The 27400-nt window shown below is 36.5% G+C and overlaps 1 protein-coding gene across 1 annotated transcript; it reads left to right on the top strand.

Annotated features, from left to right (window-relative positions):
- The first annotated feature begins 2394 nt into the window (after positions 1–2394).
- LOC121330964 (cytohesin-3-like) lies at positions 2395–27278 on the top strand. The gene is made up of 13 exons (XM_041277988.1): positions 2395–2715; positions 14878–14960; positions 15278–15342; positions 16193–16259; positions 17472–17590; positions 19328–19408; positions 19863–19975; positions 21156–21304; positions 21482–21593; positions 24181–24257; positions 24352–24423; positions 24914–25068; positions 25327–27278. The coding sequence occupies exons 1-13, from the start codon at positions 2697–2699 to the stop codon at positions 25397–25399; spliced, it is 1185 nt and encodes a 394-aa protein (XP_041133922.1). The 5' UTR covers positions 2395–2696; the 3' UTR covers positions 25400–27278.
- The last annotated feature ends 122 nt before the right edge of the window (positions 27279–27400 follow it).

The raw sequence follows: 27400 nt of genomic DNA, 5'->3' as shown, positions 1-27400 counted from the left end.
CACACACATTGTCCCCATGAGTTGTACATTACACACACAATAACTATTGTAAATGTATTTATTCCATATGGGCAGCCATTATATAATAATGTGCAACAAACAACAACAACCATTACCCATTATACAGTACCTGAGCACAAGAAATTGCAGAGGCACTCAGTTATCAAATGGCAGCAGGGACCACTTGAGACAGTGTCACTTTTGTCTAAGTGGCTATAGGAGGATGCTCTCAGGTGGCAGTGTGCAGCATGGCACACACACACACAAGTGGAACAATGATATATTCTGAATCATGACTTGGATTACATTCTCTTATATGTGGTATGCTGATAAGCAGCAGTCAAATTATATCTGCTCCTTGGCAATGTTATCCCACATTAGTACCATGCAGTATGCAACCTTCTTCATGATGCAGTCACAGTGATTCCTGACCCCTTGGGTTATGGCCCTGGATTCTTGTAGACCAGGTGGAAGGAAAAAGAGAGTAAGCTCTGTGCATTGTCAGAATGTTACATTAGAAGGGACAGTGAAAAGTCCATTCAGGAATGCTTTCCTCTTTTATTACACCATTTTCCTCCAGGGTGGTGACTAATTGCTTCTTGAATGACCCCAATAAGAGTCTATTCCCTAATTTCCATTAGACTGTAAAACATATTTACTGCTGTGCAAATAGTGTCTCTCTCAAAGTATAGTTGACTTCAGGATTGGTATTCAGTATACTGTGTAGTATTGTAGAAAGTAAGAATTTGACCATTGCACAGGGCTGTGCAAATAGCAACACTGTTGCATCCTTTTTTGCGTTCACAAGAAAATCCCTATATTTGCAATATTCCACTATTCCCACTACAGCATACAGAGAAGTGCCCTTATATCAATATAATGCAGTACGTTACAAGAAACTTGACAAAAAGAACATCGGCTGCTATGTGGATTTTATAGCAGGTACGGTATCCATATTTAAGACATGAAAATACACAGTAACACTGAAGCAGGTTGAAAAAACAAGTATTTGAAAAGACTGTATTCTCATATTTAATATAGATACTGAATTAAATCATTTATTTGTAGAAGTAGCTCAGAAAGCACAAGGTATGTCCTCAGACAGTATGTTAGAGCATGGCTATTGAAGAGATCTATTTACTGCTGAGAACTGTTAAACAGGCATGAATGACCCCTTATCCAGGACCCGTGTGTCTTTCTGCATCTCCTTTCAGGCTTCCTGTTAGTCTGTGACCAATCCTGCTCCTACTGACCTGAGACAAGGGCTAAATGACAACTGCTAATTTTATTAGCCTTGGTTGGAAGTAAGGCATTGCTGCTCAACAAAAAAAAAAAAGGTGTTTGATGATGAAACAGAATGGGAATCACAGAGTCCTGTTAGTTTTGCTTAAAGGAATTCATTTTCGTTCAGGAGAAAAAAAAAAAAAAAAAAAAAAAAAGCCTGACATGGGATTTTCTATGAAAGAATATTTCAGTGGAATGGCAAGTTTTCATAATGTTGCAAATTCTTTAGTCCTGTTTTCACTCAATCGATATAAATCAACCTGTCAGTCACAGATGAGTACTTTCCATGGATTATCTAAACAATCATATTCATCTCCTGTATCAATTTGTCTGAATTTCCACAATGTATTGCAAAGATTTTGTAAACTGTGGCTGAAAATAAATTGTATTTATTGTGACACTGTTCTTGTAACAATCACAAAGATACACCACATGCAAAACAAATGAAAACATTGTTTTATTTTCAGTTTTAGTCTACAATGCAGTAAATTGCAACTCGTTTGATATGTGTCGCCTCTTTCACAGCTTCTGTGTTGAAAGCAGTGTCAGTATTAACATTTCATCCAAGAATGTAATTCACCAGCAGCTAACTGAAAGAGTTAACTAGCTCTCCAACACGTGAGGTGCTAATAGTGTCCCTCGCTCACTTCTGAGATCATGTTTCCATTGGAACAGGACGTTATGGTGCCTGCACTGTTATCAATCATTTTGAGCACAAAAGTGTTTCCTTATGGGTGGTTGCTTCCTTCTATGCCCCTGATTCCTAATTAGCCCTCCCACTGTGCTGGGGTGCTAACAGGCAAAGTTTGTATGCCTGCCAAACAGAGCTGCACAAGGTGAACAGTAAACTTGGAAAAATGTACCCATTTGCCACAAAATGCAGTGCTCTTTCATTAACTGTGTCTATATGTATAGTTTTATGGTCGTCTTAATCCATTGCCATGTATATTCCATCTAAAACCATTATTTTTTTTTATTTATTAAACTAAGCAGTTTTTGCTGTAAATCAAATACAACTATAGAAAAAATTGGTAATTGCTGGTAAGGGCTTGTCTGCTGTCAGTCATGCAGTGGGAGGAGCGGTCTAGTGACGCATTTGAAGAGGTCGAAGCAGCCGATCGGTTGGCAGTCTGGGATTGTGTGAACAGAAGGTGTCTCGAAGGAGAGACTTAGTAATAGCATAGCGAAGGAATGAAAAAAAAAAACTCTAATATTATAAGGAACGTGTGTTTAACAATATAATTAAACCGCGTTAAGAAATCCCAGAACCTTCTGAGGTATTCTGAAAAAAAAAAAAAAAAAAAAAAAGCAAAACACAGAAGATTTAAATAAAACCGTTTTCCGTATTACCTCGTCTTATTTGAAGTTGTAACCTTTATCAGGTATTTCTGGGGACTGTTTCACTGGCAAGCATGGATGAAGAGAGTCACGGTAAGGGTTTTGGCATGTTAATAATTCTACGGTTTGTTTGTGTTTGTTTGTTTGTTTGTGGGTGTTGCTAAGGACGGCGATACAAGATCTTTGTTGTGGACAGCAGCATCAACACAAATACGTGTTGTTTTTAAAAAGCCAGGGGTTCGTTGTTTGTTTTCTTCTGTTACTTTATAATCTAAACTATTTTGATCGTAACTCTGGGAAATGGATCAAACATACACCTAGAACAAATAGTCGTTTGTGCCTTTTTTAGTTTGACCCACACCAGCTGGGTTGAGCAGGTAGACCGAGCATCTTTGGAATTTAAAACCAACCGGTTCAATCGTGACCCTTTTTTTAATTCAGTGTCTGCTCCACTACAGTACTGACGGCTGTTTATTTAGTACAGTCCTGTACAGCATCTCTCTATGCACTCAGAACTCATATATACATGTGTATTTTCACGTTTGTACAGCAACAGGGCTAAAGCGCGTTTTCAGGATGGATTTGTTCGTGGATGTTCAGTATCTGTATTTAATTAATATCGGGAGGGACTTGTGTTTTTTCACATTTTGGTTTCAGTGATTTCGTCAGCGTAGACATTGCTAAACATCGAGATTAATACGTTATTTTGTAGCATTATGCAGTCATAAATTATTACACGCTTTTTTCGCTTCTTTACTATGTTGCCTTATAAATTATACTGTAGGACTCGTAGTTGCACACTTGTACAATAAGATACGATTTGTTATTGTATGTGGCAATAATACGCACAAGGCATCATTGCTAAATACAGATTCATATTTTGATATATTTACTTTAATTGATGCATAATGGGTTACAGTAGTCTGTTTGAAACCTAAGTTTAGTAATCATTATTGCTTTTCTTAACAATAGTATATTTAGACACAGGTATTGGTTCCCAAAATGAAAACCCAATGAGATATTATTATTTATTTATTTATTTAATTATTTATTTATTTATTTATTTATTTAGGTCCAGACCTCAAGTATAGTCAATTTGACACAATTTCACTCTGCATTGAACTAAAGTAAAAATATATATTTTTTGTGCAGTACAGTAAGTTAGTGGTGGTCTGTTGCACAAACAGTTCTCGATTCAGCTAGTCCTATAGACAGTACTCTAGTTGAAGCATGCTATTGCGATACATTGGGACACAAATATTAAGTTGCCTTCTACATTATAAATCTGCAAAAGAGATTTTAAAAATTAAGAAAAAAAAAAATCTAAAGAGGATTCAGTTTTGATCAGCTGCAAGGATTTGCTTTGAAGGATTTATAGTTTTTTTTTTTTTTTTTTTTTTTTTTTTTTTTTTTGTAAAAGGGGTTTAAAAAAAGATTCAAGGTGGAAGATTGCTGCAGGCTTACCAATGCATAATATTGGTTGGAAAAGCCAGATGCAGTATTTGTGTGTCATGTAGAAATCAAAAGTGCATTGTGGATTGAAGGTTGTTTGATCTTTTGCAATGATTCATTTATCACTGTACAGTTCTACCAACGCTACCCCCCCCCCCCCTTCTGAACTGCAGAAGAATGCATCCCTAAGCAATAGAATAGGAACATTTGTCAGGGATTGATTAAGACGTTTTTTTGTGTTTGTTTGTGCAGGGATACAAAGGTAGATCTTCGCTTTACAAATGTACTGTACACTTTTTTTTTTTAATAGCAATAAAGCCTAGTCAGAACTGCATCCTTTGTGCTTCATTCTCTGTTTGAGCCTGTACCAGGCAAAGCTGCAGCAGTAATAATAATGCCAGTTCCTCAGTGGCATGGCAGGCTCACAAAAGCTGAAATGCATGCTATCAGAAAGGGTACACTACCTATGTTGAAAACAATCAGTCAAAAGGTGCATCAGAAAGTAATACTGTGTTATTGGAAGGTGTTACTGTATAAAACACATCTCCACCTCATTGATTTACAGTGCTGCATTTCTACAGGTGGTACAGTATAGTCTTTGTGTTTTAATTGACACTAAACAGAAGTCAGGCATTCACTTTACTCTTGCGAGGGATGGAGAGATTTCTGTGAGAGATTGTTTTTCCTGTGTGATCTGAATTACTCTACCGAAGTATAAAGACCTCTGCTCAAAACGTTTCCGTTACATTCATTTTTACTAGAATCCGTATGATTGAGTGTTTAAAGTTCTGGATGTGTCTTATCATAATTAGTAAAACATGCTATTAAAAGTTAAAATAGATTTAAAAAAAAAGTTAAATTCCCCTGTAGAAGGTAATGTACTGCAAGCTGTTATCAGAGCTATGTGACTCACCATAGGGAAGCAGTCATGAATAAAATACTTTCCCCAAGTGGTCAGCTGAGCTGGAGACAGATTCAGATTATTGAACAGAGAAGATTAGTTCAGATATTGTAGGTCTTACCAAAGTTTTTGTATACTGTGTTGTATGTGCTCCGTGCGCTGCCATTGCTGGTAGTGTCACGTGAGCCGTTCAGTGTGTTTGATACGTAAATAAATCCTCTTCAGGGATGGAAATAAGGCTCCCATTGCAGAGCAGTTTGACCCATTCCTGCTTTTACTAGGCGTTTAATAAAACACACGTGAGCTTGCTACCTACACACTGTTTACGATATGCTAAGTGTATCCTCTGTGGTATCAGTAACCATTATTGTTTCTTTCAGGGGCTTTTTTTGAAGGAGCAAGACCTATTGCTCACAGAACGATGGTAAAGAGTGTAAATGAGGCTGTGCAGTGTAGATGCAGCAACTGCAGCATTCAGTGTTGCATTGTGAATATCCTTTGATTTTATATACAATATCAAAATGAATTTAATAAATACATTTAGCAATTTGCCCACCATACAGTAACCAAAAACTTTTCTATCCTTAAAAATGACTGAATGAATACAGGGTAGTGCATTGAAAAAAAGCCTTGGATCAGGTTGCAAGTGAACATATGGTAAGATCAGTGCACTGGTTCAGTAGCTTACTTGCCAGTGGCATAGAGAATATCTGTAACAGTGGAATGGAATAAGTACACATTCTCCAGTTCTCCAGCATCAGATAATATATCTTGGCAGTATGCAATTTAACATACTGTATGTAGCTGACCGTCATATTTAATGTGAATGATAATAAAAATAAAAGGTTAGGATCGATTTTTTTTAAAGGTTTCTCTTTCACACTAGTCCAAGTAGTTCAAGGAGTCTTTAATACATTTGATTTATTGAATTATCATTTGATTTGTTGAATTATCCCATTTTCTTGGCAGAAGGAAAAGGAAAGGGCTTTTTTGTTTTGCTAATGTAAACTGTGCGGCAGGCTTGTTTTACAGATTTGACATGTGATTCTTCTTTGGTTACATCAGAAGTGGTTTTACATAGTTGTGTATCTTGTGGTACATTGTAATGTACACTGTGACTACTGTTGGCTATGGTGCCAGGCCCAGACAGATACAAATCTAAATTTAAAAAAAAACGAAGTGATACTGCTGAGTGATACTACTTAGAAAAAAAAAAAAGTAGTATTTGTGAAACCAAGCCCTAGTTTCTCCTCTTCACAGTACCTGCCATTCTATGTTATGTTTGCTGTTGATGGGTGACTGCTTTGCATTCCTCTTATTATTTTTTTACAGATAAGTGACTGGTGTAAATCTTAATCTTACTGTAGTCAGCTGGTCTGCTGCATTCCTCTCTGATCAGGGTGTAAGTTCAGCTTCCCTATTCCTTGGCTGTCTGGTTTGGGTTGTGAGAAGAAGTATCTTGCTTTCAGTTACGCTTGATGAACTGGTGATATGCAATGCCTTTTAAGTATTGTGTATCGTCCAGGAATTAAAAGTACTTCACATGTCCTGCTGAAGCTGCAGGAAATAGGTGTATCCCAAAATTCGGGATCATGCAGTACCAAGTTAGACTGATCATGAACTGCCGCACTTTGAAAAATGAAGTGATGAATGAAAGCAACCTGGTTTAGAGGGGTTACAGTGTTGTTGTATTGGTTATGTTTAGTGTTTTGTACCAGGGATTTGCTACACAGGGTAGTTGTAAGCCTTTGTTGTGTATACACTGCCCTCCAATACGCAGAGTTCAAAGCTTCAATATTTAAAGGCTGTTAATGGCATAATTGTACTTTTTTTTTTAACACCCTTGGTACCCCCTTTACCCATGCTTTAAAATCACACACACACTACTTTTACAATAAAAAAAAACAAACAAATATGGTCAACACAGCCTTCATAATGTTCAGCCGGTCGCACCCTGCTCAGATTAGACTGATTTGCTGTACTGTGCTATTTGTGGATTGCTGCCAGTTCTGTTGTTGATGATGATGCATTTAATTTTAAATCTAGCGATACTCCCAGAGCCGGATATTTACAATCCAATGACATGTTAATCAAGTAATGCAGAAACAGATTACGACAGGTAATCGTCACATTGCTTTAAAAGGCAGAAAAGAACCCTTACTGTAGCAAACCACTTTGTAAATAAATAGCCGTAACAGGAGAGAGGATCCCTTTGGGCTCTTCCATTCTAACAATAAATATTTAAAGGTCAAAATATAAAGGTCGCCCAACACATGTGTGACTTCTTTTGGCTTGTATTTATTTTAACCACCTGCTAAGATTCTAACGGGAGGAGTTCAGGGTATGCATGCAGACTGCATAAAGAGCAGTTCTGAAGGTTGCAGACAGGACGTGCTTGCTGGTGAGTTTAATCCTTGCTTTTCAATTTTCTTTTTCATCCGTGCTGCAGATTTGTGTGTATTGATGGCTGCAGCCTGTAATTAACGCATTACAGGGACTACAGTATGTGTGCTGACATAGGATACAATTGTAAAGTTGATCAAGTGCAAAAAGTGCTCGGTGCAAACGTTTCGGTTGCATGACCTTCCTCAGTGGTAATGAATGAAGAACACCTGAATATTTAAGGTCTTAATTCAATTTAAAGGTAAATATCAGAGGTCAGGTGTTCAGTTAAAGACAAAACAATGTGTACACAGACCACTTAATGTGTTAATATAGATAGACATTAGAGGGAATATATTGCTAAATACTATTATAAAATGTCATTATAGGATGAGTTGCTGAAAAATAGCAAAGATAACAATGGCAGAAATCATTAGTTAAATACATCATATTGTTAATTATTGAATTAAAAGCTGTTGATTAGAGTATTTCAATTCATATAGATGTACTAAAGCCAATAAAAATGAACACTGATATTAATATACAAAAAAATATGTAAATACTATGTAGACTTAACCGTTCGTGGCCATGGAGCCACATAAGACCTTTTTTTTTTTTTTTTTTTTTAAATTTAGTCATCGCCAATTATTTTTATTATTTTCTTTCAATTTAGAATGTCCAATTATTTTTAGGCTCAGCTTACCGCTACCACCCCTGCTCTGACTCAGGAGGGGCGAAGGTGAACACACGCTGTCCTCCGAAGAGTGTGCAGTCAGCCGCCCGCTTCTTTACACACTGCAGGCTCACCATGCAGCCACCTCAGAACTAGTGTCGGAGGACAGCGCAGCTCTGGGCAGCTTACAGGCAAGCCCACTGGGGTCTGTTCGCTGGTGCATGGTGAGCTGAGGACGCCCTGGTTGACCTTTTGATTCAAGTCACCCCCTCTACGAGACTGAAATAATCTTTGTGTACCACAAAATTAAGTCTGAAATGGAATGATTTACCTCCGCAAAATGTCTAGCCAGTGGCGAGTACATCTTTCCTACGGATGGCACTTTTAAGTTCATTGATTACTCACCTGTAGTTGTCTTTTGTTTTTACCAACATATTGTAAGTTGCAAGGGCAGGAAATTAAATAAACTACAAAATCAGATAGGTCTTAAAATTCAATAATTAACAATGTGATGCATTTACCTGAGGATTTCTATCTTTGCTATTTTTCTGTAACTTGTCCTATAATGAAATTTTATAATTGTATTTAATAATATAGTCCCTCTAATATAGCACAGAGTATGGTCATGCGACTGAAATGTTTGCATTGAGCACTTTTTGCACTATATCAACCTTGTTGCCTGTTCTATAAATAAAATTGTTTTTTTGCATAATTTTGATTTTGTAGCATTTTGGACTCTTAATTACTTCATGCATTTGAAGATCTATGCACTTGGTTTTGTTTGTTTGGACTCCGCTTTTAAGGCGCAGTAAGGACTTCATTTAAAACTGGCGTAGAATATGCAATTTGAGGTATTACAGCAAGGTGCTATTGTGCAGCACACAGTTCTAAAAAGTTTTTTTTTTTTAAAAACAGTATATGTGGTACTGCACTGTAGATCAGATCTGGTATTGTGTGGTGTACAGTATAGGGTGCCTCTCCCCTTTCCTGAATCAGTATGGCTCAATTTCTATATGGTTAATTGTTATAGTTACTTTACTGATGTTGTGACTTCCTTAAAAGACGTGACCCGACCGTGTGAATGTCATAGTTCAGACAGAAAGAGGATTTCCTGGTCAGCTTAACAGTTGCTTGGCATAAATAACGTCAGTGTGAAGTGAAAAAGATTTGGGGTGATTGCAAGGAAGCGCCTGTTTCCTGCTGTTGTAATGTTCTCAAACACGTTGTGACATTTGGACTCCACCTTTCTTTCTTTTTGTACTGTTTTGGGCACTCGCTGTGGTCCAAAATACAGTCCATGTTCCCCCCACAATTTACCCCTGAGTAATGAATGCCTGTTTATTTAGTTTCTGATTCTGTGTCAATGTATGTGTTGTTTGAGCTATTTGTTCATGTCACCCAGGCGTTGTTCATGATGGCACGGATGTACAGCACAGTTAGAAAACTGCCCACGATTTTTTTTTTCCTGCGCTGGGGTAATCTACAGTTGAAACCTTATTCTAAAATTTTAAAAAAAGTGTGTCCCATTTGCCTGGCCTCGCCATTGGGTTAGGGGGAGTATTTAATATAAATGTATTTATTATTGTACTACAAAAATGATATTTCTAACACAATACAATTAATAAATAGAAAATTCCATTTAGGCAGTGCGATATGCTTAGTGGCACTAAACCGGTAGTTCCTATATCAAGAATCAAAAATACTGAGATGTCAACACGTGTAACATTGCAGTTGTGCTGTGGCTTGTTAACTCATTCTCTGTAATAAGGCTGTTGGACAAAGATCATTTACTAATTTCCTGAATGACCCAGATAAGACCATGGGGTTGTTTCTCTGGCTAAACTGTATTTATGTTTCAGTTTATTAATGCTCGAAGTCAAATGTTTTCTGGTAAAACATCCTTGTTCTGTTTATTTTCAAGCAAGGCTTTCACCAGACCTCAAATATGTAGCCTGAAGGGGCAGTTTGGGGACACTAGTTACACCTGCCTGCTTTTAGCCACATTTTTGGATGAATTAAGTGATAAATCTGTTCAACCCATCAGACACTATTTTTTTTTTTTTTACAGTGAAATAAATTTATCTGTATTGAACAAAAATCATTGTTTTCTTTCTCTTAGGATTGTATGAGAACAAGCAACAAAAAGAGAGAGATACAGTACACCTCTCGTTAACCAGCTGCTGCTATCTGTGTTTGATGTTGTAGTTTGCAAAGTGTCCCAAACTTTTTTTTTTTTTTACCCGAGGCCCACCTGTTCAGCTGCAGGAGTCACTGTGGCCCACTATTAGCACTCCTTAGGAAAATGTCAAGTTAAAAATATTTTGTATGTTTACACCTGTAACATTGTAAATAAACCTAATCAAAATGGTCCTTTATCCATTTGACTAAATATTGTGACAGATGGAATTCACATCGGATATGCGCTGATTGAAAATAACATTTTTTGAAACACATTAATTTTAATAAATAAAATTGCAAGAACTAAACAGGTGTTTTTATCAAATCTTAAGCTAAGGTACCTTTGCATAAATTTTTTTTTTTTTTTTAAATGCAGTTATTTTTGTATAATAAGTGCATGTCTCTTATTATTCCCATTTATAAATACCTGAAGAGGAATCACTTGAGTAAAACAGGTACAAAGTGCACAAAAACATAGCTCTTGAATCCTAATTTCTGGGATAATTTCACAATACAGAAGGAAACGAGAGCCTAGCATTTGGTTACTTTCTTTCACCACTACCCTGTACAACCAAATACAACTTTCAAAATCACATTGTTGGCTTGCAAACCCCCCCCCCCCAAAAAAAAAAAAAAAAAAAAAAACGAAAGAAAACTTATCAAAACAAATGCATCTGCAAAGAAATTTGAATGTCAAAAAACTTTATTTTTTAATTTTTATTATTATTTTCCAACAAACCATATTCTAGTGTTATTTTAAGACTGCTGTGAACTGCCAGTAATCAGTAAAATAGTAGTTTATCCAAACATTTTGATAAATCAATTACCGGTATGCAACAGGATTTCTGAGTTTGATTAATAACTTGATTTACTTAATATCGAAACATGTCTCAAAGTGAATGAATGTTGTCAAGTACAAAAGTTAGTATGAAAACGTTTCTACAAAAGAAAAAACACATTCCAGCACCTCAAAACTGAGCCCGTGGTACAAACGCATTCAGACTCCTGTAGCTGCCTTTTTTGTTCTTTATACTTATTCTTTGGTAGCGGATTTGACATATTATAATTTTATTAATACTGAACACACTATTTACGTCTGTCAGCAGAGCGATCACATGACCTTGATATTGCCCTATTGTCAGAGCTCTTGCTCTATGCCTGTCAGTTAGTTCTGATTTGTGAATTTCTGCTTTGATTGACAGTCTGCTAATACTCTCTTGCTCTACTTTATTCTACCACAGTTACAGCTGCCTCCGGCGCCTGCATTTCACTATTAATAGAAACCCCCTGCATTACTTGTGTTGAAAATGTCCATTGTCTTTCTGGGGAAATGAAAGCAGAAGATCAATTAAAGATTTGAAAAATTATGAAATATGGAAGTAGAGAAAAGCCGAAAAATTGTTACAGTAGCTTCAGAAATTTAGCTGAAATGCTCTTACTTAGGAGAAAATGTCAGTAATTTCAGAAGCACTGACCCATTTTGTAACCATAGAAAACCCACAGTAATGACTTTCTCTTGAGTCGTGTACTGTGTTTTGTAAAGTTTATTAGGTTTCCTGCATTACAGTAAATTAAGATTTTTTACAATAAATTGTTAGCACATGGAACCACATACTAGTTTGCACGAACTATACAGTATGTATAAAAAAATATAGCCTAAATTGTTTGTAATTGTAATGTAATATATTCATGTGATTACACTAGCAATAACAATACCCTTTGTACTTGCTAAGATGTATCAGCACTTGCTTACCAGTTTGTGGCTGTTTATTAAAACAATTGGCAGATTTAATTCCCAAAAATGTAAGAACCTTGAGGAGTAAATTAAGAGTTAGTCTGGTAGCCACTAGTGCTTTTCACCTGTGCTGTGCCCCATTGTGTGTGATCAGGTGTTTACCAGCTACTTGCCAAACACTCAGTAAAGCAACTGCAGCAATAAAGGTCTGTTTATGATGTAACAATTTATTTCTGGGAAGAAAAGACTGGTATTACCGGACAGAGTGTTTTTTTAGGAATGAAGGTTTTTCCACATATTTTCATAACCCTGTAAGGAAAGAAAGATGCTTTTGTTCTAGGTTGTGTGAGACTCGGTGAAACTGGAATTGACCCCAACCCTGTAACCATATTTAGACACTGATTAAGTGCATGTGGAAATAGCAGAAGTGTCGCATGTCAGTTCCAAACAACACCCTGGGCAAAATTCCGAGCTACAGTATGTCTAGTGCAAGGGATCTTTTTAAGGCGCAGATTTCTAGTAAGCTATAAAATGATATAACTAACTTGAAATCTGCAACTGTTTAAGAGCTGAAAATAATTACAAAGGTCTAATTAAGCAAATGTATTAGTTCAATGAACGGTTTAGTTCAGTAATTGAGAGCTTAGTTGGAATGAAAACCAGAAGCCACAGGGGTCCCCTGGACTGGGTTTAAAATCCCACTTTTCCACTTGATTATGGAATATATTCTGCTGACTTCCATTAGCTTTCCAAACACAGTCGCTGCAAAGTGTTGTGTTTTTTTTATTTTTAAAATTCAATTATTCCCCTTCAGAGCACATGTCCTGCTTAAATAATCAACTTCAGTATCAAATGACAGCTGGCTAAATAGAAGTTCTTTGTGAAGCTTCGTTTTAATTTTGTAGTATTTCAAATAACCACAGAAGTGTCTTTCTGTTGTACGTGTTAATATTACCAGCTTTGGATTGCACATTCGCTGGGCCATATAGAACATTTTTTTAGTTTGTTTTTCATTGTTGCAGCCTATCTAGTGATGTTATTTCATTCACTATTATATGTTATATTCCTGCACTATTATAAACTACAGTTTTAATACAGACTGCGGGTCAATACAATAAGTAATAATGGTTCTTTTAGTTGATCTGCTGTTAAGTTATAGTAAAGTCATACCGTGGCACCCACGTGTATCTGACCACTTTTTTTTTTTTCATCATTGCGTGAAATGTGCATAGAACTTCTGTGACCACAAAGCTTAAAGTAACTCTTTAAATGTAGAGGAAGCTATCCCAGAGACCTCGGTAAGACCAGGAGGATGGTAGTGTCTGTAGGTACGGATTTTAAAATCTTCAACTGCTGTGGTGTTTGAAAATGAGCTGCTGCAGTTTTGTATGCCCTTGACAAATAGATTTAAAGAAACAAACAGTATTGAGCGTTATAATTGACAGCAGGCATCACAGTTTATATAAAGGCTGTGGTTTGTGTGCCTGTTTGATGGTTTCATGTTGGCAGTCACTTTAAACGTTTTAACTTGAACTGAGTGCTGAAACGGATCTTTTTCTTTAATTATTCACTGAAACGCTCTTACTGCAAGAGATGCAATCATTGTTTCTAGCGTTTTAGATTAGTTGTAGCATGCGCTTCAGCAGTCAGGATGGGGTCACTGCAGCACAATGGCGTGTACTGTAATGCTACAGTAAACTTTCCATACACACAATATGTTTTTATGTATTGTACCAAACTGCGCATTAAACGATCATCTCAAATTACCCAGCGTTTCTGATGTCTATCTTGAAAGCACAAGCCTTTCTTTGTGGTGGCTGTTAATACATAGCATGGATTGTTTTGTGTTGTGTCCCAGTCAGTGAAGCTGTTTTTCTTGTTGGCTAAGTGTAGGAGGGTTTCTATTGAGTGCACTTCTAACATAATGTATGAGGCTGGTTGTACCACAGGGGCATGCTTCACAATCAATCTATTATATACAGAAGAAATATCCCATACCATTGTTTGAAACTGCAGAATAGAGTCATCTAAATAGAAAGAATGTTACTGTACAGTAAGTCGAGGAAGCGAATGTGCACTCGTGGTCATAAAACAATTACGTTTTGAAATAGATGCATTTGCCCACTAGCCGGGATAGTTCAGTTAATTGTACAGACATTAGTATTCAGGAGTAAATGGTATGTATTGCTTTTTTTGTTCTGAAATGGCTTTGTTAAATTTGAATACTAAAGTGTTTAACAAACTGTAACATGATTTTAAAAGGTTATCAGGCAGCTGTACTGTAACACTTCACGCAGCAAAAGATATGGAAAACATGACCGTCTAGGATGTAGAAAATACATTAATATGCTTTAGCAAAATTTCAAAATGACATAGTTCACCTGCCTGGTTTTAATGCTTAATTTAATTGTCTGAACAATTTCTAAATTAGAACTCGCAGGACTGCCAGACAAGCCGAGCACGTGAGCAAAGTGCTGGTGGTGTTTTGGGGTTGGTGAAAGCAATTTATGGCTGGATGGTTTACATTAAGCATAAGATGTCCTATTCTTAAAGACTTAAACATAGATTCCCTTTGTACAGTTATGTTAGTGAACGGAAAGCTGTCTGGAATCAAGGGATAGAAATGTCTGACGTTCATTTTTTCCAGATGCTTGCTTGTATTTTTGGCTCCAGGTCCCTGCTGTCATTCTTTAAGAGGGGCTTGAAATTTAATTTCGGAATAAAAAAGGAATTCAAGTCTTGGAACTAAGTTTAATGTCGTTTTAACTAGGGGCTTCCATCAGTTTTACAGATTAAAAAGTTTGAGGCTAAATTATGAAATAGTCTATTTACTGTGAAATGTCTGGCTGTGCGGTGTGTTTTTTTTTTTTTCTTATCACTGAAGATATTTTTTTTAATATTCTGATACAGTAAATATTTTGTTTTTATTTTTAGTGCCTGAAGATCTCTCTATAGTAGAGAGGGAAGAACTGACAAATATACGACGTCGAAAAAAGGAAATTTTGGATGATATTGAGGTGGGTATAGAAGAATAAAACTGAAAGTGTGTCTTTGCTTATATCTTTTTAAATCATTAGAAAAGTTTTTTCAGTGGCCATATGATCAGTTATGGGCTTGTTGATTATTTTTGGTAGTCGGTTTAAGAAAATGAAAAGAATACAGGCACCAATGGCCATTCTACAATCTGAAGTGCCAGTTGTTCGGCAGTGTTGCTTATTGTATAAATAACTACTAACTGTAAGGAAATAAGTTTGGGTGTTATCCCCTTTTTGCGTTATGATTCACACCACGGTACAGTGCTGAAGAATGAAATGTATTTTTAATTCCTTCGCAGAGGCTGAAGTTTGAGATTACTGAAGTTATGACTGAAATTGAGCAGTTGACTTGTGTGGGGGAAAGGTGAGTATTCAGAAAATAATTTATTTTCAACTTCAAATACAATACTGTCTGTCATTGTAATCTTTAATATCGTTTTAGATGCATGCATGCACACACCCAGTTTATTTTTTAATTCATCTGTTTTTTTTTTATCCTTGCGCAAACCACCATGCACATGCCTCTTTGGATAAAGCCACTATTACAAGCAGTACCTGCGCTGAGTACAATGCATATTGTTTAAATTTTTTGAAGTCATGTTTGAACAGAAGCGTCTAAATATTTGCTTTATCCCTGTTCGTATATTATAACTTGCTTGTTTGGTAACAATGAGAACTGTATTTGACTGCTTCAGCACCTGCTCAGACATTGTAAGCCTTGTGCACCTGGCTCTAACCAAGGCAGGTTGTGTTGAATTACAGTTTTCAAGCTCAGGTGAGTTATTGTGCTCCTGGATTGCTATTGAGAGGCAAATTTGTTTTTACTGTTAACTCTTCCTTGAGAACCGCCACCAGCTGTGATCTACAGTCAGAAACTGGACCATGGTCTGCAGAAATGAAATTCTACCAGCTACTGGAGATTTACATTTAGAAAATATACACAACGTTTTAATTTCAAACCAGATATGAATTATCCCAGCAGGTCAATACTGACTGATATTTTATCAGTACATTTTTAAATGTGTATCGTTTTGAGGAGCAACATTGTAGGGTGTGACTAGATCAATGTAAACCTTTATAACTTCCATTGTGTAGTTTTAAACATTTCAGACTTCTTTAATCTTGAGTACACGGATTGGATTGTTTTACCTGCTGGTTCTGCCAGAAGAGAACCATGTCATTACTAAGGGTTTTATTCTCATCATTCTCTACAGCAAAACCACACAGAGAAATAAACAAATTGCAATGGGAAGGAAGAAGTTTAACATGGATCATAAGAAGGTAGATACGTACACTGTTCAAAACTTTGTCAGCGGCTGTGGAACCTAATTCCATGTATTGTTTTTGTTTTGATGGAAGTTTTAAATTGAATTTATTAAATGATATTCCACTTTTCAGCCCCAGAATTAAGTATAGACATTTCACATTTGATAGATATTGTGCCACGTGTGGGGGGGAAAAATGAAAGTGGGATTACCTGACACCAAGTTATTTTATGATTCACTCATTTCCTGACCTTTCAGAGCCTGCATGATCACAGTACATATCTAGCATATTAAGCAGGCAGTTTTGGTTTCAGTTGATTCATGAGATATGACCTTTGATTGCTATACTACCATAAGGATGGATAAAGATCTTCTACCCACTGGGGGAAAATAATATTGAGCATTTTTTTTTAGATGAATCAAGCAGGAGTGTCCCAACCTCTGTTTAAGGTTATGTTTTTTTTGTCCTATATGGAAACAAAGTGATGAGTAATAAATCGTCCTGCTTATTTATGATTTATGAAATATGAACATGCAATCCGACAGACATCTCCCCTGATTTAGCCACTCCTCTGAGCTCTCCAGTGTCACCTACTGGTAGAGATAGATGGAGCAGCCTGTTGAAGGTCATTTGTTCTTGTCTGTTCATATTGGTTCAATAATAATGAGGGCCCCTATGGCCTAACTATTTCCACTCAAATCGTGGCTTTGGCTGTTGAATTGGTGTCACAGGACGCTCTTCTAAATGAGATGATTCATCTCAACGAACTGTTCCTGGCTACATTTTTATTGCTGAGCTCCTAATCAGCTTGATGATTGTCTGGTAAAAAAAAAGTAGTTTTTATTTTAAGTAATCCTGTACAGTACCTTCAACAGTGCATGTCCTATCTTGTAAATGTTCCCAATTGTATACCCCTCCCCTGGGAAGATGTGTTTTTCTGACTAGGAGCAGACACTGACAGAATGCTCTTTTAAAGATGAACCAATAGTTCCCTGCGTCCTGCTTTTCCTGACAATTGAGGGGTACTGTGGCGAGGGGAGGATACATTGCTCAAACAATAGCAAGAATTGCTCAGCTTAACTGACAACTATCCCCACTGCTACTGCTACTGTTTTTTTTCTTTTGCTAAATAAGAAGGAAGTTATTGAGTCAACATCACGTCTTAAAACTTTCCATCTTCACTGTTTACATAGATCTCTTTTTTTTTTTTTTTTTTTTTTTCTCCAGGGAATCAAGTTTCTTCTTGAAAATGACCTTTTGCAAAACACAGCAGAAGATATAGCCCAGTTCTTATATAAAGGGGAAGGGCTGAACAAAACGGTCATCGGAGATTATTTGGGGGAGCGGTGAGTAAGGGGCTCTTCGTTATATGCAGTTTAGGCCTTTTCTCTTACTTTTAGGTTGTGTGACTGAAGTAACTTAAAAAAAATAAAATAAAGGATGGTGAGTAAGTAGATTCAAGAAAATGCACAGAGTCCTTTTCTTCAATCAGTTGCCAGGTTTATTGAAATATGCAGGGAGTCTGGTCCCAGGTACAAGACAAACAGAATACTCATCATTACAATGTTTGCATGACATTAAATACCCCTCTGTATAGATGGTCCACCTCCCCTTTCTCTGACACTTAACCAGTTGCAAAGGTAATTTAATTTATTGTGTGAGTGTGTGTGTGTAGTCTAGTGTGACAACAACTAGTGTGACAACCTCTGCATTCTTCACACTCCTGGAGACAAAAGGTCCATACATCTGCCTTTTGTTATCTTCTTGCAACCCCCTTTGATCCTAGTGGCATTATCTCTTTCAATCTCCCTGAAGTTTTAGAGCCTGTTCCCTTCTAGTCCACAGCATTGTTATCTCGTTAGCTTGCAGTCAATGTTGGGCAAGAGCTTGTAGACGCAACGTCTCTATCAGTGGTTAGCAGTACATGCAATTTGAACCAAACAGTCTGCTCTCTGCAATATTAGTCTCTTTTCAGAAAAGAACACCAGTATAGCTCTGCCAGGCCACATGTGTAGCAAACTGCTAATCAATTCTCAATCCATGTTTTCCAACAGTGACACATGTCCAATTGTATGGAATTTGTTAATGGCTTCAGGTTGTCTGGATTCATTGAACGAATTTCTGAAATGTTTCCACAGCTATTCAGATCTTTCAAAGAGCAGATGTTTCTTAAATTTGCAAAAAAAATGAGACATCTCTGGAGATGACAGCTTATAAATATCCCCCCTTTTTTCTTCCTCCGCAAAACATGACGAGTAAATACAGTAGTGATGATCTAACTAATTGTTGTTAATTGTAATACAATTTAAATTATATTCCTGGTTGTATTTTGTTTAAATCAGGCAGAAAGGGCACTGCCACCATTGTAACTATGCCTGTGTGCGTGCAGACACACACACACACACACACACACACACACACACACACACACACACACACACACACACACACACACACAGAGAAACCTAAGACTTCCTTAAGTAGATTTTTACCTGAATCTGATAAAAGCACCAATAATTCTGAAATAGTAATGAATTATTTACCAGGTAATGTCACTGGTGAAAGTTTACTGGACTGGTATATGTGCAATGGCTATGGAGTGATAATATTCTCTACCAATTGAACATGTGCCTCTTCCATTATGCTATAAGTAGCTGAGGTTTGGTTGTGTTTATGTAATTACAGTAAACACAATAATAATAATTGCACTTGTCATACAGGGGGGTACTGAAGCATGCCAGTATGTGTAATTAGGAGGTTATTGTGGAAGACAGAGGAGGCGAATTGAGTTAAGTGATTTCATGAACAATGTTGGATAAGTGAATTTGCCCTTCCTTTCTATTGTTTTTAATGCATATCAGGATGTATTGATTAAAGGATCATCCAGTGGTGATTAGAAGGATCCTTTTCCCTTGAATTTAATTTACTCAGCCTGTCAAGCATGGATTTAAGTCCCACGGGAACCAGTTCTACTTGACATATTTCAAAGTTGCTATTTAATAAGCATGTCAAAAGCTTAAATATGTAATGTAAATATATATATATATTTGTCAAATGTCTGTCTTTTTTTTTTTTTTTTATAGAGACGACTTTAACATTAAAGTTCTACAAGCTTTCGTGGAGCTTCATGAGTTTGCTGACCTCAATCTTGTACAAGCCTTAAGGTATACCTTGACATTTTTAATTAGAGCTTTGACCATTTAAGGAAAACTCAACTTAACAGTGTTCCTTAGCACCTGATGAAAAACATTGTTAACAGTTGTGACCTCGTTGACACAGTTTCTCTCTAGAAAAAGTCTGGTTAAAAAAATAAAAAAATTGGCTTAAGACCTCAGATTTGATTTAAAAGTTCTCTTTCTCATCTGTTAATACACAGAGACCAGGATTAAAATTGAATCTCACGGTTTTAAAAATGATTGGAACTGAGAAATCTGTGTTAACACACACGGCATGCAGCGCTCGCAGCTATGCTTTGTGTGGAGTGTAATTAGCAGTGTGAAATACGGGTGAAAAGGCTCATGAATTTGAAGCGGTAGCAAGCAGCTGGAAGCAGAGCTGTATTTCTATTAATAGTCAGGTGGGGAAAGCTTCATTCTTAACTTGTTGTTTCTGCAACAGACAGTTTCTCTGGAGCTTCAGACTTCCTGGAGAAGCACAGAAGATTGATCGTATGATGGAGGCTTTTGCCTCCCGGTACTGCCAGTGTAACCCTGGTGTCTTCCAGTCTACAGGTGTGTATAACGCATGCTGTACGGTAACCCGTTGACTGTGCTGGGGTCCACCTACAGCGTCTCTACATAACATAAAACTTAACTATTGAAAGCTGAAGACAGTAATTTCTGTGACTTCCATCCCTTGGCTTGGGATAGTTAAAACAACAAGAGCAAAGCTCAGAATGTTAAACTCTAATTTACAGCCCATCCCTAGTATTCGGCATATCAGCAAAGCAATGGAACAAATCACTTGTGGTTCTATAAAAGACCAGGCTTTGTTGAATAGAATCGGTCCTGACGTGTGCAGAGTTTAATGGGACTGGAGCTGTCAGCACGAATTGACTGAGCAAGATAAAACTTTGCAGGCACATTTGATAGCTCGCTGGTGCTGGAAAAAAGTGTGTCAGCAACAAACAATGATTTATTTAGGACAGGGATTATGGGTTTGTATACCTAGGGCTTGAGTTTCTAAGCTTTAGCTCCATTGTGTGGTGGGAAAATTACAATGTTGCTACTGCTAAATGATTGTTTAGGGTTTCCATGCTCAGGTTTAAATGCTATTACGGGTTATAAGATTTAGGTATAATAATAATGTATTATTATTGGTAGTTGTTTGTGAGCATACTTGCTCTTTCTTGCTGCAGGACAGGTGGCCCATATAAGGGATGGAAAGGTACTGACTACTAGCTAGAAAGAGGAAGTTGTCTTATTTAGCAACCGCAAGCTGCATCCGTGACAGTTCTCAGAAATGTAATTGACTTAGTTAAAATAAGGTATAATTTTAGGATGCTTGCAATTTAAATAAGTTTTTATTGTTGCATATGATTGGTCTCATCTTAATCTTCCAAGTTGTTGCTATCTGCGAATATTGAGTTAAGCTTCTGTGATTGGCTTGCAATAACTGCAGGTTACAAGGTATATATTATGCTTACTGACTAAGTCAGAGCATAGCTTGGTGTTCCTAAACGCCTGCGTGTGTTGAGTGTGCTCTCGAGTTTGCAAACTATTAAACTTGTTTATTCAATCTTGTTTATTCTCTGTATTACAAGAGTTTGAGGTGTAAACTTCTACGACAATTGCAAAAGGAAATGGATGCCCTTTGGAATATTAGAAATATTCAACTGTTATGCAAGCCATCCTAATGTTTCTTAACTTTTGAGAAAGCTTAGAAACTGGAATGTTCTTCCATCTGTTCCAGACACATGCTACGTCCTTTCCTTTGCCATTATTATGCTGAATACAAGTTTACACAATCCAAATGTAAGGGATAAACCAGCAGTGGAGAGGTTCATTTCTATGAACCGTGGGATTAATGAAGGAGGGGATCTCCCAGAAGAGCTACTCAGGGTAAGTACAGTGCCAATCGCCGCCTTCTTAAACTACAATTATGAGTTTTTACTTCAGTTGTGCTCCTGTTTGAACAGCTAAGCATTCGTGGAAAACAATCATAAATATTTCTGACACAAATGTTCCATATGATATGTGGGTTTGTGACTTATCCCTTTTTTTTTTTTTTTCTTGCAGAACTTGTATGACAGTATTAAAAATGAGCCGTTCAAAATCCCAGAAGATGACGGAAACGACTTAACGCACACATTTTTCAACCCCGATAGGGAAGGTTGGCTGCTGAAACTAGGTTAGTAATTTTAAATCAATAAAAACATTTAAATGAAAAGCCTGATGGTATCATTGTAGTAAGTGGGGGAGACATATATATAAAAATAAAATATTTACATAAGGAATTTAAAATGTCATTCAATACCTGTGTGTGCTCTTCACTTATAATAATGTTTACAGATTCAGTCTTAGGACCCAAGCTCACAATTGGTGCTGAAGCTACAGTATACAGTCTGTGCAACGAACTGCAGAACAGATAGCAGGGAAGCATACACTGTATAAAGATGCTACAGCATGCTGAGAAACTCTGTACCATCCTTTTTGATGTCTTGTATTTATTTACTTTTAAACTTTCTTCAAAAGAAGCAATGCATTTATCTTTTCAGCTTTTTTTAATGCTTTTTCCTGTGTCTCTTTATATCCCCACCACATTGTTTCGTGACCTTTCTATTTGTCTTTGTATTTTATTTTTTTTTTTTGCTTGTAGTTTTTTTATGAAGTGGTTTAAATGTGACTTCTTGTTTTCCTTATGGCCTATGACCTATCACCTTTCTGTTCTATGACTGGCTGTCTCTGCTTATTCTGCGCTAGGAGGTATGTACTGGAATGGCTTCCAGCCCCTCTCATCCTGTTTCTTTTCCCTCTTCATTCTGACCTTTTTTTTAGTGTTGGTTTCTTTTAATAAACATTGTAGTTGCAGTACAGAGCCTTGCACTTAACTGCTAGGTTACAGAGGTTTGGAGGCAACCATGAAGGGCGTAGCTGATTCAAGCCAGCACATTCCTGCAGCAACATGTAATATCTATTGCCTCATTTTGAAATCACTGCTAACTAGTTAGTATATTATTTGCCTCTTAATTAATTAATTGGTCATTTAGCAGATGCTTTTATCCAAAGTGACTTACAGAGACTAGGGGGTGAACTGTGCATCAACTGCTGTAGAGTCACTTACAATAGGACCTCGGTTTTACATCTCATCCACGGAAATGGTTTGGTTTTACTGTCTTGTTTCGGATTTTAGTTTTAAGTTGTTCAGATTCTCATAGTTTTTAACATACATGCCTATGTGTTTTGTTCGGACACCCTTTTAAAAGTCTCCTCTGGTGCTTTTTTTGAAGTTGCAAAAGCATTTTGTGGCAGCTGCACCCTCAGACCCAAAAACCACATCCAGTTACGGTCCATGAATTCATGGGTACCGTTTAGTGGAAAAAATGACTGGACCATCCCTGACTCATTTGGGCTTCCTGGGGTGTCTGTCAAGCGATGCTTACCCTCAAGGCCTGGCATGCCCAGACCTGTGGTGTTGAAAAAGGCAGCATTTCGCTGCTATACAACACGTCAGAATAGTTTCCGTCAAAAGGCTAAGTGCTTAATTGGGTTTCAGATCAATATATTCTGTGAAATCACAGAATACAATAAGTTCAAGAGACATTTTGTGGTAATACTGAAATTAGGTCTCTGTCACACAGTTTTTCTAGGCTGGCTCAGGTCTTGGTAATTAAGTGGAAGGCAATGTACTATACAATGTATATCACCCTTTTCAACTGTGTATACTGTTACTCCCTTCAGAAGACACCAAATTAGATGTCACATTGGCACTGCAAATAACCCACAACAGCAGTCTAAAATATGTGTTCTTGGAAAATAAAAATTTGATAGTGCCCTGTGATCTCCAGATTAGTGCTTTGAACTTTGGAAACGTATATGTATAGTTAACAACATGAATATCTCAAGAAATCTGGGACAGATCTCCAAGGCCAGAGTTCATTATGATTTGAAGCTCTTTTTTAAAAATTTTATTCAAGGCTTTGTAATGCTGTTCCTGATATTGGCCTAATTGCAAAATGAAAACACTTTCTGGGAACTTATAATTATTCCTGTGTCAAAGAAAAACATTGGATTCCATGTGACTTCAAAATGGCTCATACTGAGAAGTAACATGATACATGGCTAAAAAGAAAAGGGTTTGAATTTTGTTTTGTTGACTGCATCACTGCTTCTAGTAAGAAAGGGATCTATGTATATTTATATACATATATATTTTTAATCTTCCAGTTTATGCTGACTTTGCGAAGGACCAGATTCATCATCACCATAAGGATAATAACACTAAGCATTTTTTTTGCCTGGAGTAGAATGTTAGGATGGGTGTGGAATTAATAACATATTTTTAATGTTAATGGTATTATGATTTAGTGCATGCAGTCACTCATGAATATCATTTTTTTAAAATCTTTTAAATGCACATTCCTTCTGCTAACAGGGTTTACTAGCAACATTTGGCCATTTCTAAAAATAAATACATTACAAAAATGTTTTTCAGAGGGGAGGGGGGCATAGGAAAAAAAATTGCATCAGGACAATTTTTTTTTTTTTCTCCCCCAAAAAGGAAAAATTGTAGTATTTTGTTCAGACAGAACTACATTGTATTCTGTTTTGACGACATCTATCATTTCAAATGACCTGGCTATAGACTTTGTCACGTCTGAATTAATCCTGATGGGCTTGTCATGGAAATTAACTTTTTTGGAAACACTGTACTATTTGATTCCTCTTCCTCACATGCAACATTTTTGTCCATCCTAATGCTAATATATGTTTTTCAGGGGGAAGAGTGAAAACCTGGAAACGAAGATGGTTCATTCTGACTGATAATTGCCTCTATTACTTTGAATATACAACAGTAAGTTTTTTGTGTTGTTTAAGTTGGTATACATATATCTTTGTAAAATAGAATGTATTGTTATATTGACATTGTACCTTTTTATATTTAACAGGACAAAGAACCAAGAGGAATCATACCTTTGGAGAATCTCAGTATTCGTGAAGTGGAGGACCCTAGAAAGCCGGTAAGTTCACTCTAGTTGTTTAACAATATGGTAGAACACACATTTCTCCACGGATTGTATACGATAATTGGCTGATAGGTGTTTTTTTTTTTTTCTTGGAACATTCTACTGCCGGACCAATTAGATGCAAATAACTTGTTTTCAAGTATGTTCCAGCGCAGGTATCATAAATACTGTAGTGGCTTGGAGAATACATTACTGCTCTATAAAGCCACCCACAAAACTGGTTTATTTGGCTAATCTAATACATGTACGTTTAATACCATGTTTCCCCAACCTGAATATGTAAGGAAACACTCATTAATAAAGAAGTTCAGTCATTTTAATATTTTCTGTACCGTTGTTCTATATGCTGCTTTTTAACATACTGTAGTCCATTGCATTACAGTGGTGAATTCTAGCACTGAGAAACAATCCAAACTGAAATTGATTAGCAGATTTTTAAGATAATTCAAGTTGACATTGAGCTTTAAAGATATTTTCTTTTTAGAACTGCTTTGAACTCTACAATCCTAACCACAAAGGCCAGGTGATCAAGGCATGCAAGACAGAAGCCGATGGCAGAGTGGTGGAGGGAAACCATGTGGTGTACAGGATATCGGCACCGACTCCTGAAGAAAAAGAGGAGTGGACCAAATCCATCAAGTAAGATGACGGTTTTCATGAAAACAGCTCTCTGTAGTCCTGGGAGCAACATGTTCTAGAACTTAAAATGAGCAAAACTGTGGCTAGGTGGTAGTAGTAAAGCAGCAGGCGATATCTTAATGTTCAAGAGGAATAATTATGTTTTGGGAAATGTAATAAACCCCCCCACAATTCTAAACCTTGGGCTGTTGGGATTAATGTTGAATTTTACATTTATTGAATGACACACTTTTATTTTCTCATGTTTCTCCTATTCAGAGCAAGCATCAGCAGGGACCCTTTCTATGACATGCTGGCCACCAGGAAAAGGAGAATCGCCAGTAAGAAGTAAACTGAACTAAAGAGGACAGTTCAGCAGTATTTTACAGTATAGACTTCAGAAGTGAATGGCTTTGTTAAGGTAACTGGGAGACTGGACTGTGAGAGGGAGCTGCATGTTAATACCGGACTGATTCTGGCAAGTGGGAGACAAAAAAAAAAAAAAAAATCCCCTCAGTTGAGGTGTGTTCTGCAAATATGAACGTGTGAAATAGGGTCTTTGTACTTTGAACAGTGTCTGGCCCTTTTTTTTTTTTGAAAAGGCAAAGAAAAAATGGAATACAATGAAGACAAACACCGTTGAGCAGTGATTGTGAATCTTGTTTTAAGAAAAAGAAAAGTGCTTTTTAATAACGAAAACAAAACAGCTGCCAGTGTGGGTTAGCAAATGCCAGGATGTGTGGGGGACAGCCAGGATATGAACAGCAGAAACTGGGTAATCACCCTCGTCAGTGGCAACGTTTAGTTACGCAGTAATTGACACCTAATTTACATCGTCTCTGATGGCAATTTTTTTTTTTTTTTTTACACACACAAAGTACTTCAGGTGCTGTTTCATCTTTTTTTTTTGTTCTGTTTAAAATGTAACATTAAAAATTCAAGACAAAATTCAATAGTATTTTCAGTCAGCTGGCCTGACTCCATTATTTAAGGAAGAAAAATAGCTTATTTTACACACTACGTAGTTCAACACAGGGTACCAAGCAGTAAATTAAGCTTTTCTTGAATAATTCCTTCTGTAAATGGTAGCACGAATAATAGTCAAGTATCAAGGCAATGTATATGCAAGCTAGTATTTACATAATGTATAACTGTACTATGTATCTAATGTGCTTGCTGCCAGAATCTGTGTATTTTAGTTCAACAGCTACAGCAATTAATCAGTGGTTATTTCTTTTTCTATTTATTTTTTAGTGCAATTGCAAAAAATATTTCTATTTGTAACTGATGATGTAGATTAAGTTATGTGTAAATACTGTACAGATTTGTTTTGGATTTATGTGTTTTAATGCATGTACAATCTCAGCAGGAGCTTGTATCAGTAAATAGCAAGGGGGCTACATGATGTAAGCTTTTGTTTAAAGCGTTGTACAAAATATATATTTTTTTTGAAGGGATATTAATATTTATAAAAAATACAAACCACGTTGACATATGTTCAGTGCATGCTTGATGCAGCTAATACCAGCAGTTTTACATAAACACATATTGCACTTCTGAACTGTTTTTGATGGCTTTTTTGTTTGTTACAATGATTCAATCTTCCTATGTAAGTGTGTGAAGTCTGACATATAATTTAAAAGCCATCGAATGAGATTGCTGAAAACAAACTTTTGATTTGTGTTGACTTTCTCCGCTATGAGTATGGAAATATACATATATGTATTTCCAATTTATATTAAAGGCTTAATTTACAATTCAGAAACCACACTAATATTGCTTGAAAAATACCAAATGCTGATTTATTTAATGTTCTATTAGTAAAGTATTTGCGTTTCTTTTAATATTTATACTGCTGTGAATACATTAAAAGCAGCTGTCTAAAACAAGTGTGAAATTATTTGACTTCTCTGTACTGTGGTAAACCTTTTAAGGACCATTGCGTTTTCTGGATTGGGGGCAGGGGTGTCAAACCCAATTCTCTGCCTTTTTGCAATCCCCTGCTAAACTGATGGATGAAGTTCTCTGAAACCAGCAAGTGCTGTCTTGATCAACATTAAAACCAAATCAATCCAAACGGCAAGCTGTGCTTTGGAGGGCTGGCTCAAATTGCCCAAGGCTTTTGTGTTTGGCACCCCTGAGTTAATAAAACAGCTGTAGAACTCCTCCTCTGGAAGGAGCATGTGATTTAAAACAGTAACACTACTGTGCATTAAGTTATATATATATATATATATATATATATATATATATATATATATATATATATATATATATATATATATATATATATATATATATAGAGAGAGAGAGAGAGAGATTTTTACACTTATTTAATGTTACATGCTACAGT

The sequence above is a fragment of the Polyodon spathula genome, chromosome 18 (genome assembly GCF_017654505.1).
Source record: "Polyodon spathula isolate WHYD16114869_AA chromosome 18, ASM1765450v1, whole genome shotgun sequence".
Taxonomy (NCBI): domain Eukaryota; kingdom Metazoa; phylum Chordata; class Actinopteri; order Acipenseriformes; family Polyodontidae; genus Polyodon; species Polyodon spathula.
This window is presented reverse-complemented; position numbering and strand designations above follow the sequence as displayed.

Bases quoted from the DNA above. Each gene is read 5' to 3' on its own strand.
- LOC121330964 (XM_041277988.1), top strand. The intron at 15,343-16,192 runs GTGAGTATTCAG...CATTCTCTACAG, and splicing joins TTGACTTGTGTGGGGGAAAG to CAAAACCACACAGAGAAATA. The intron at 24,424-24,913 runs GTAAGTTCACTC...TTTTCTTTTTAG, and splicing joins TGGAGGACCCTAGAAAGCCG to AACTGCTTTGAACTCTACAA.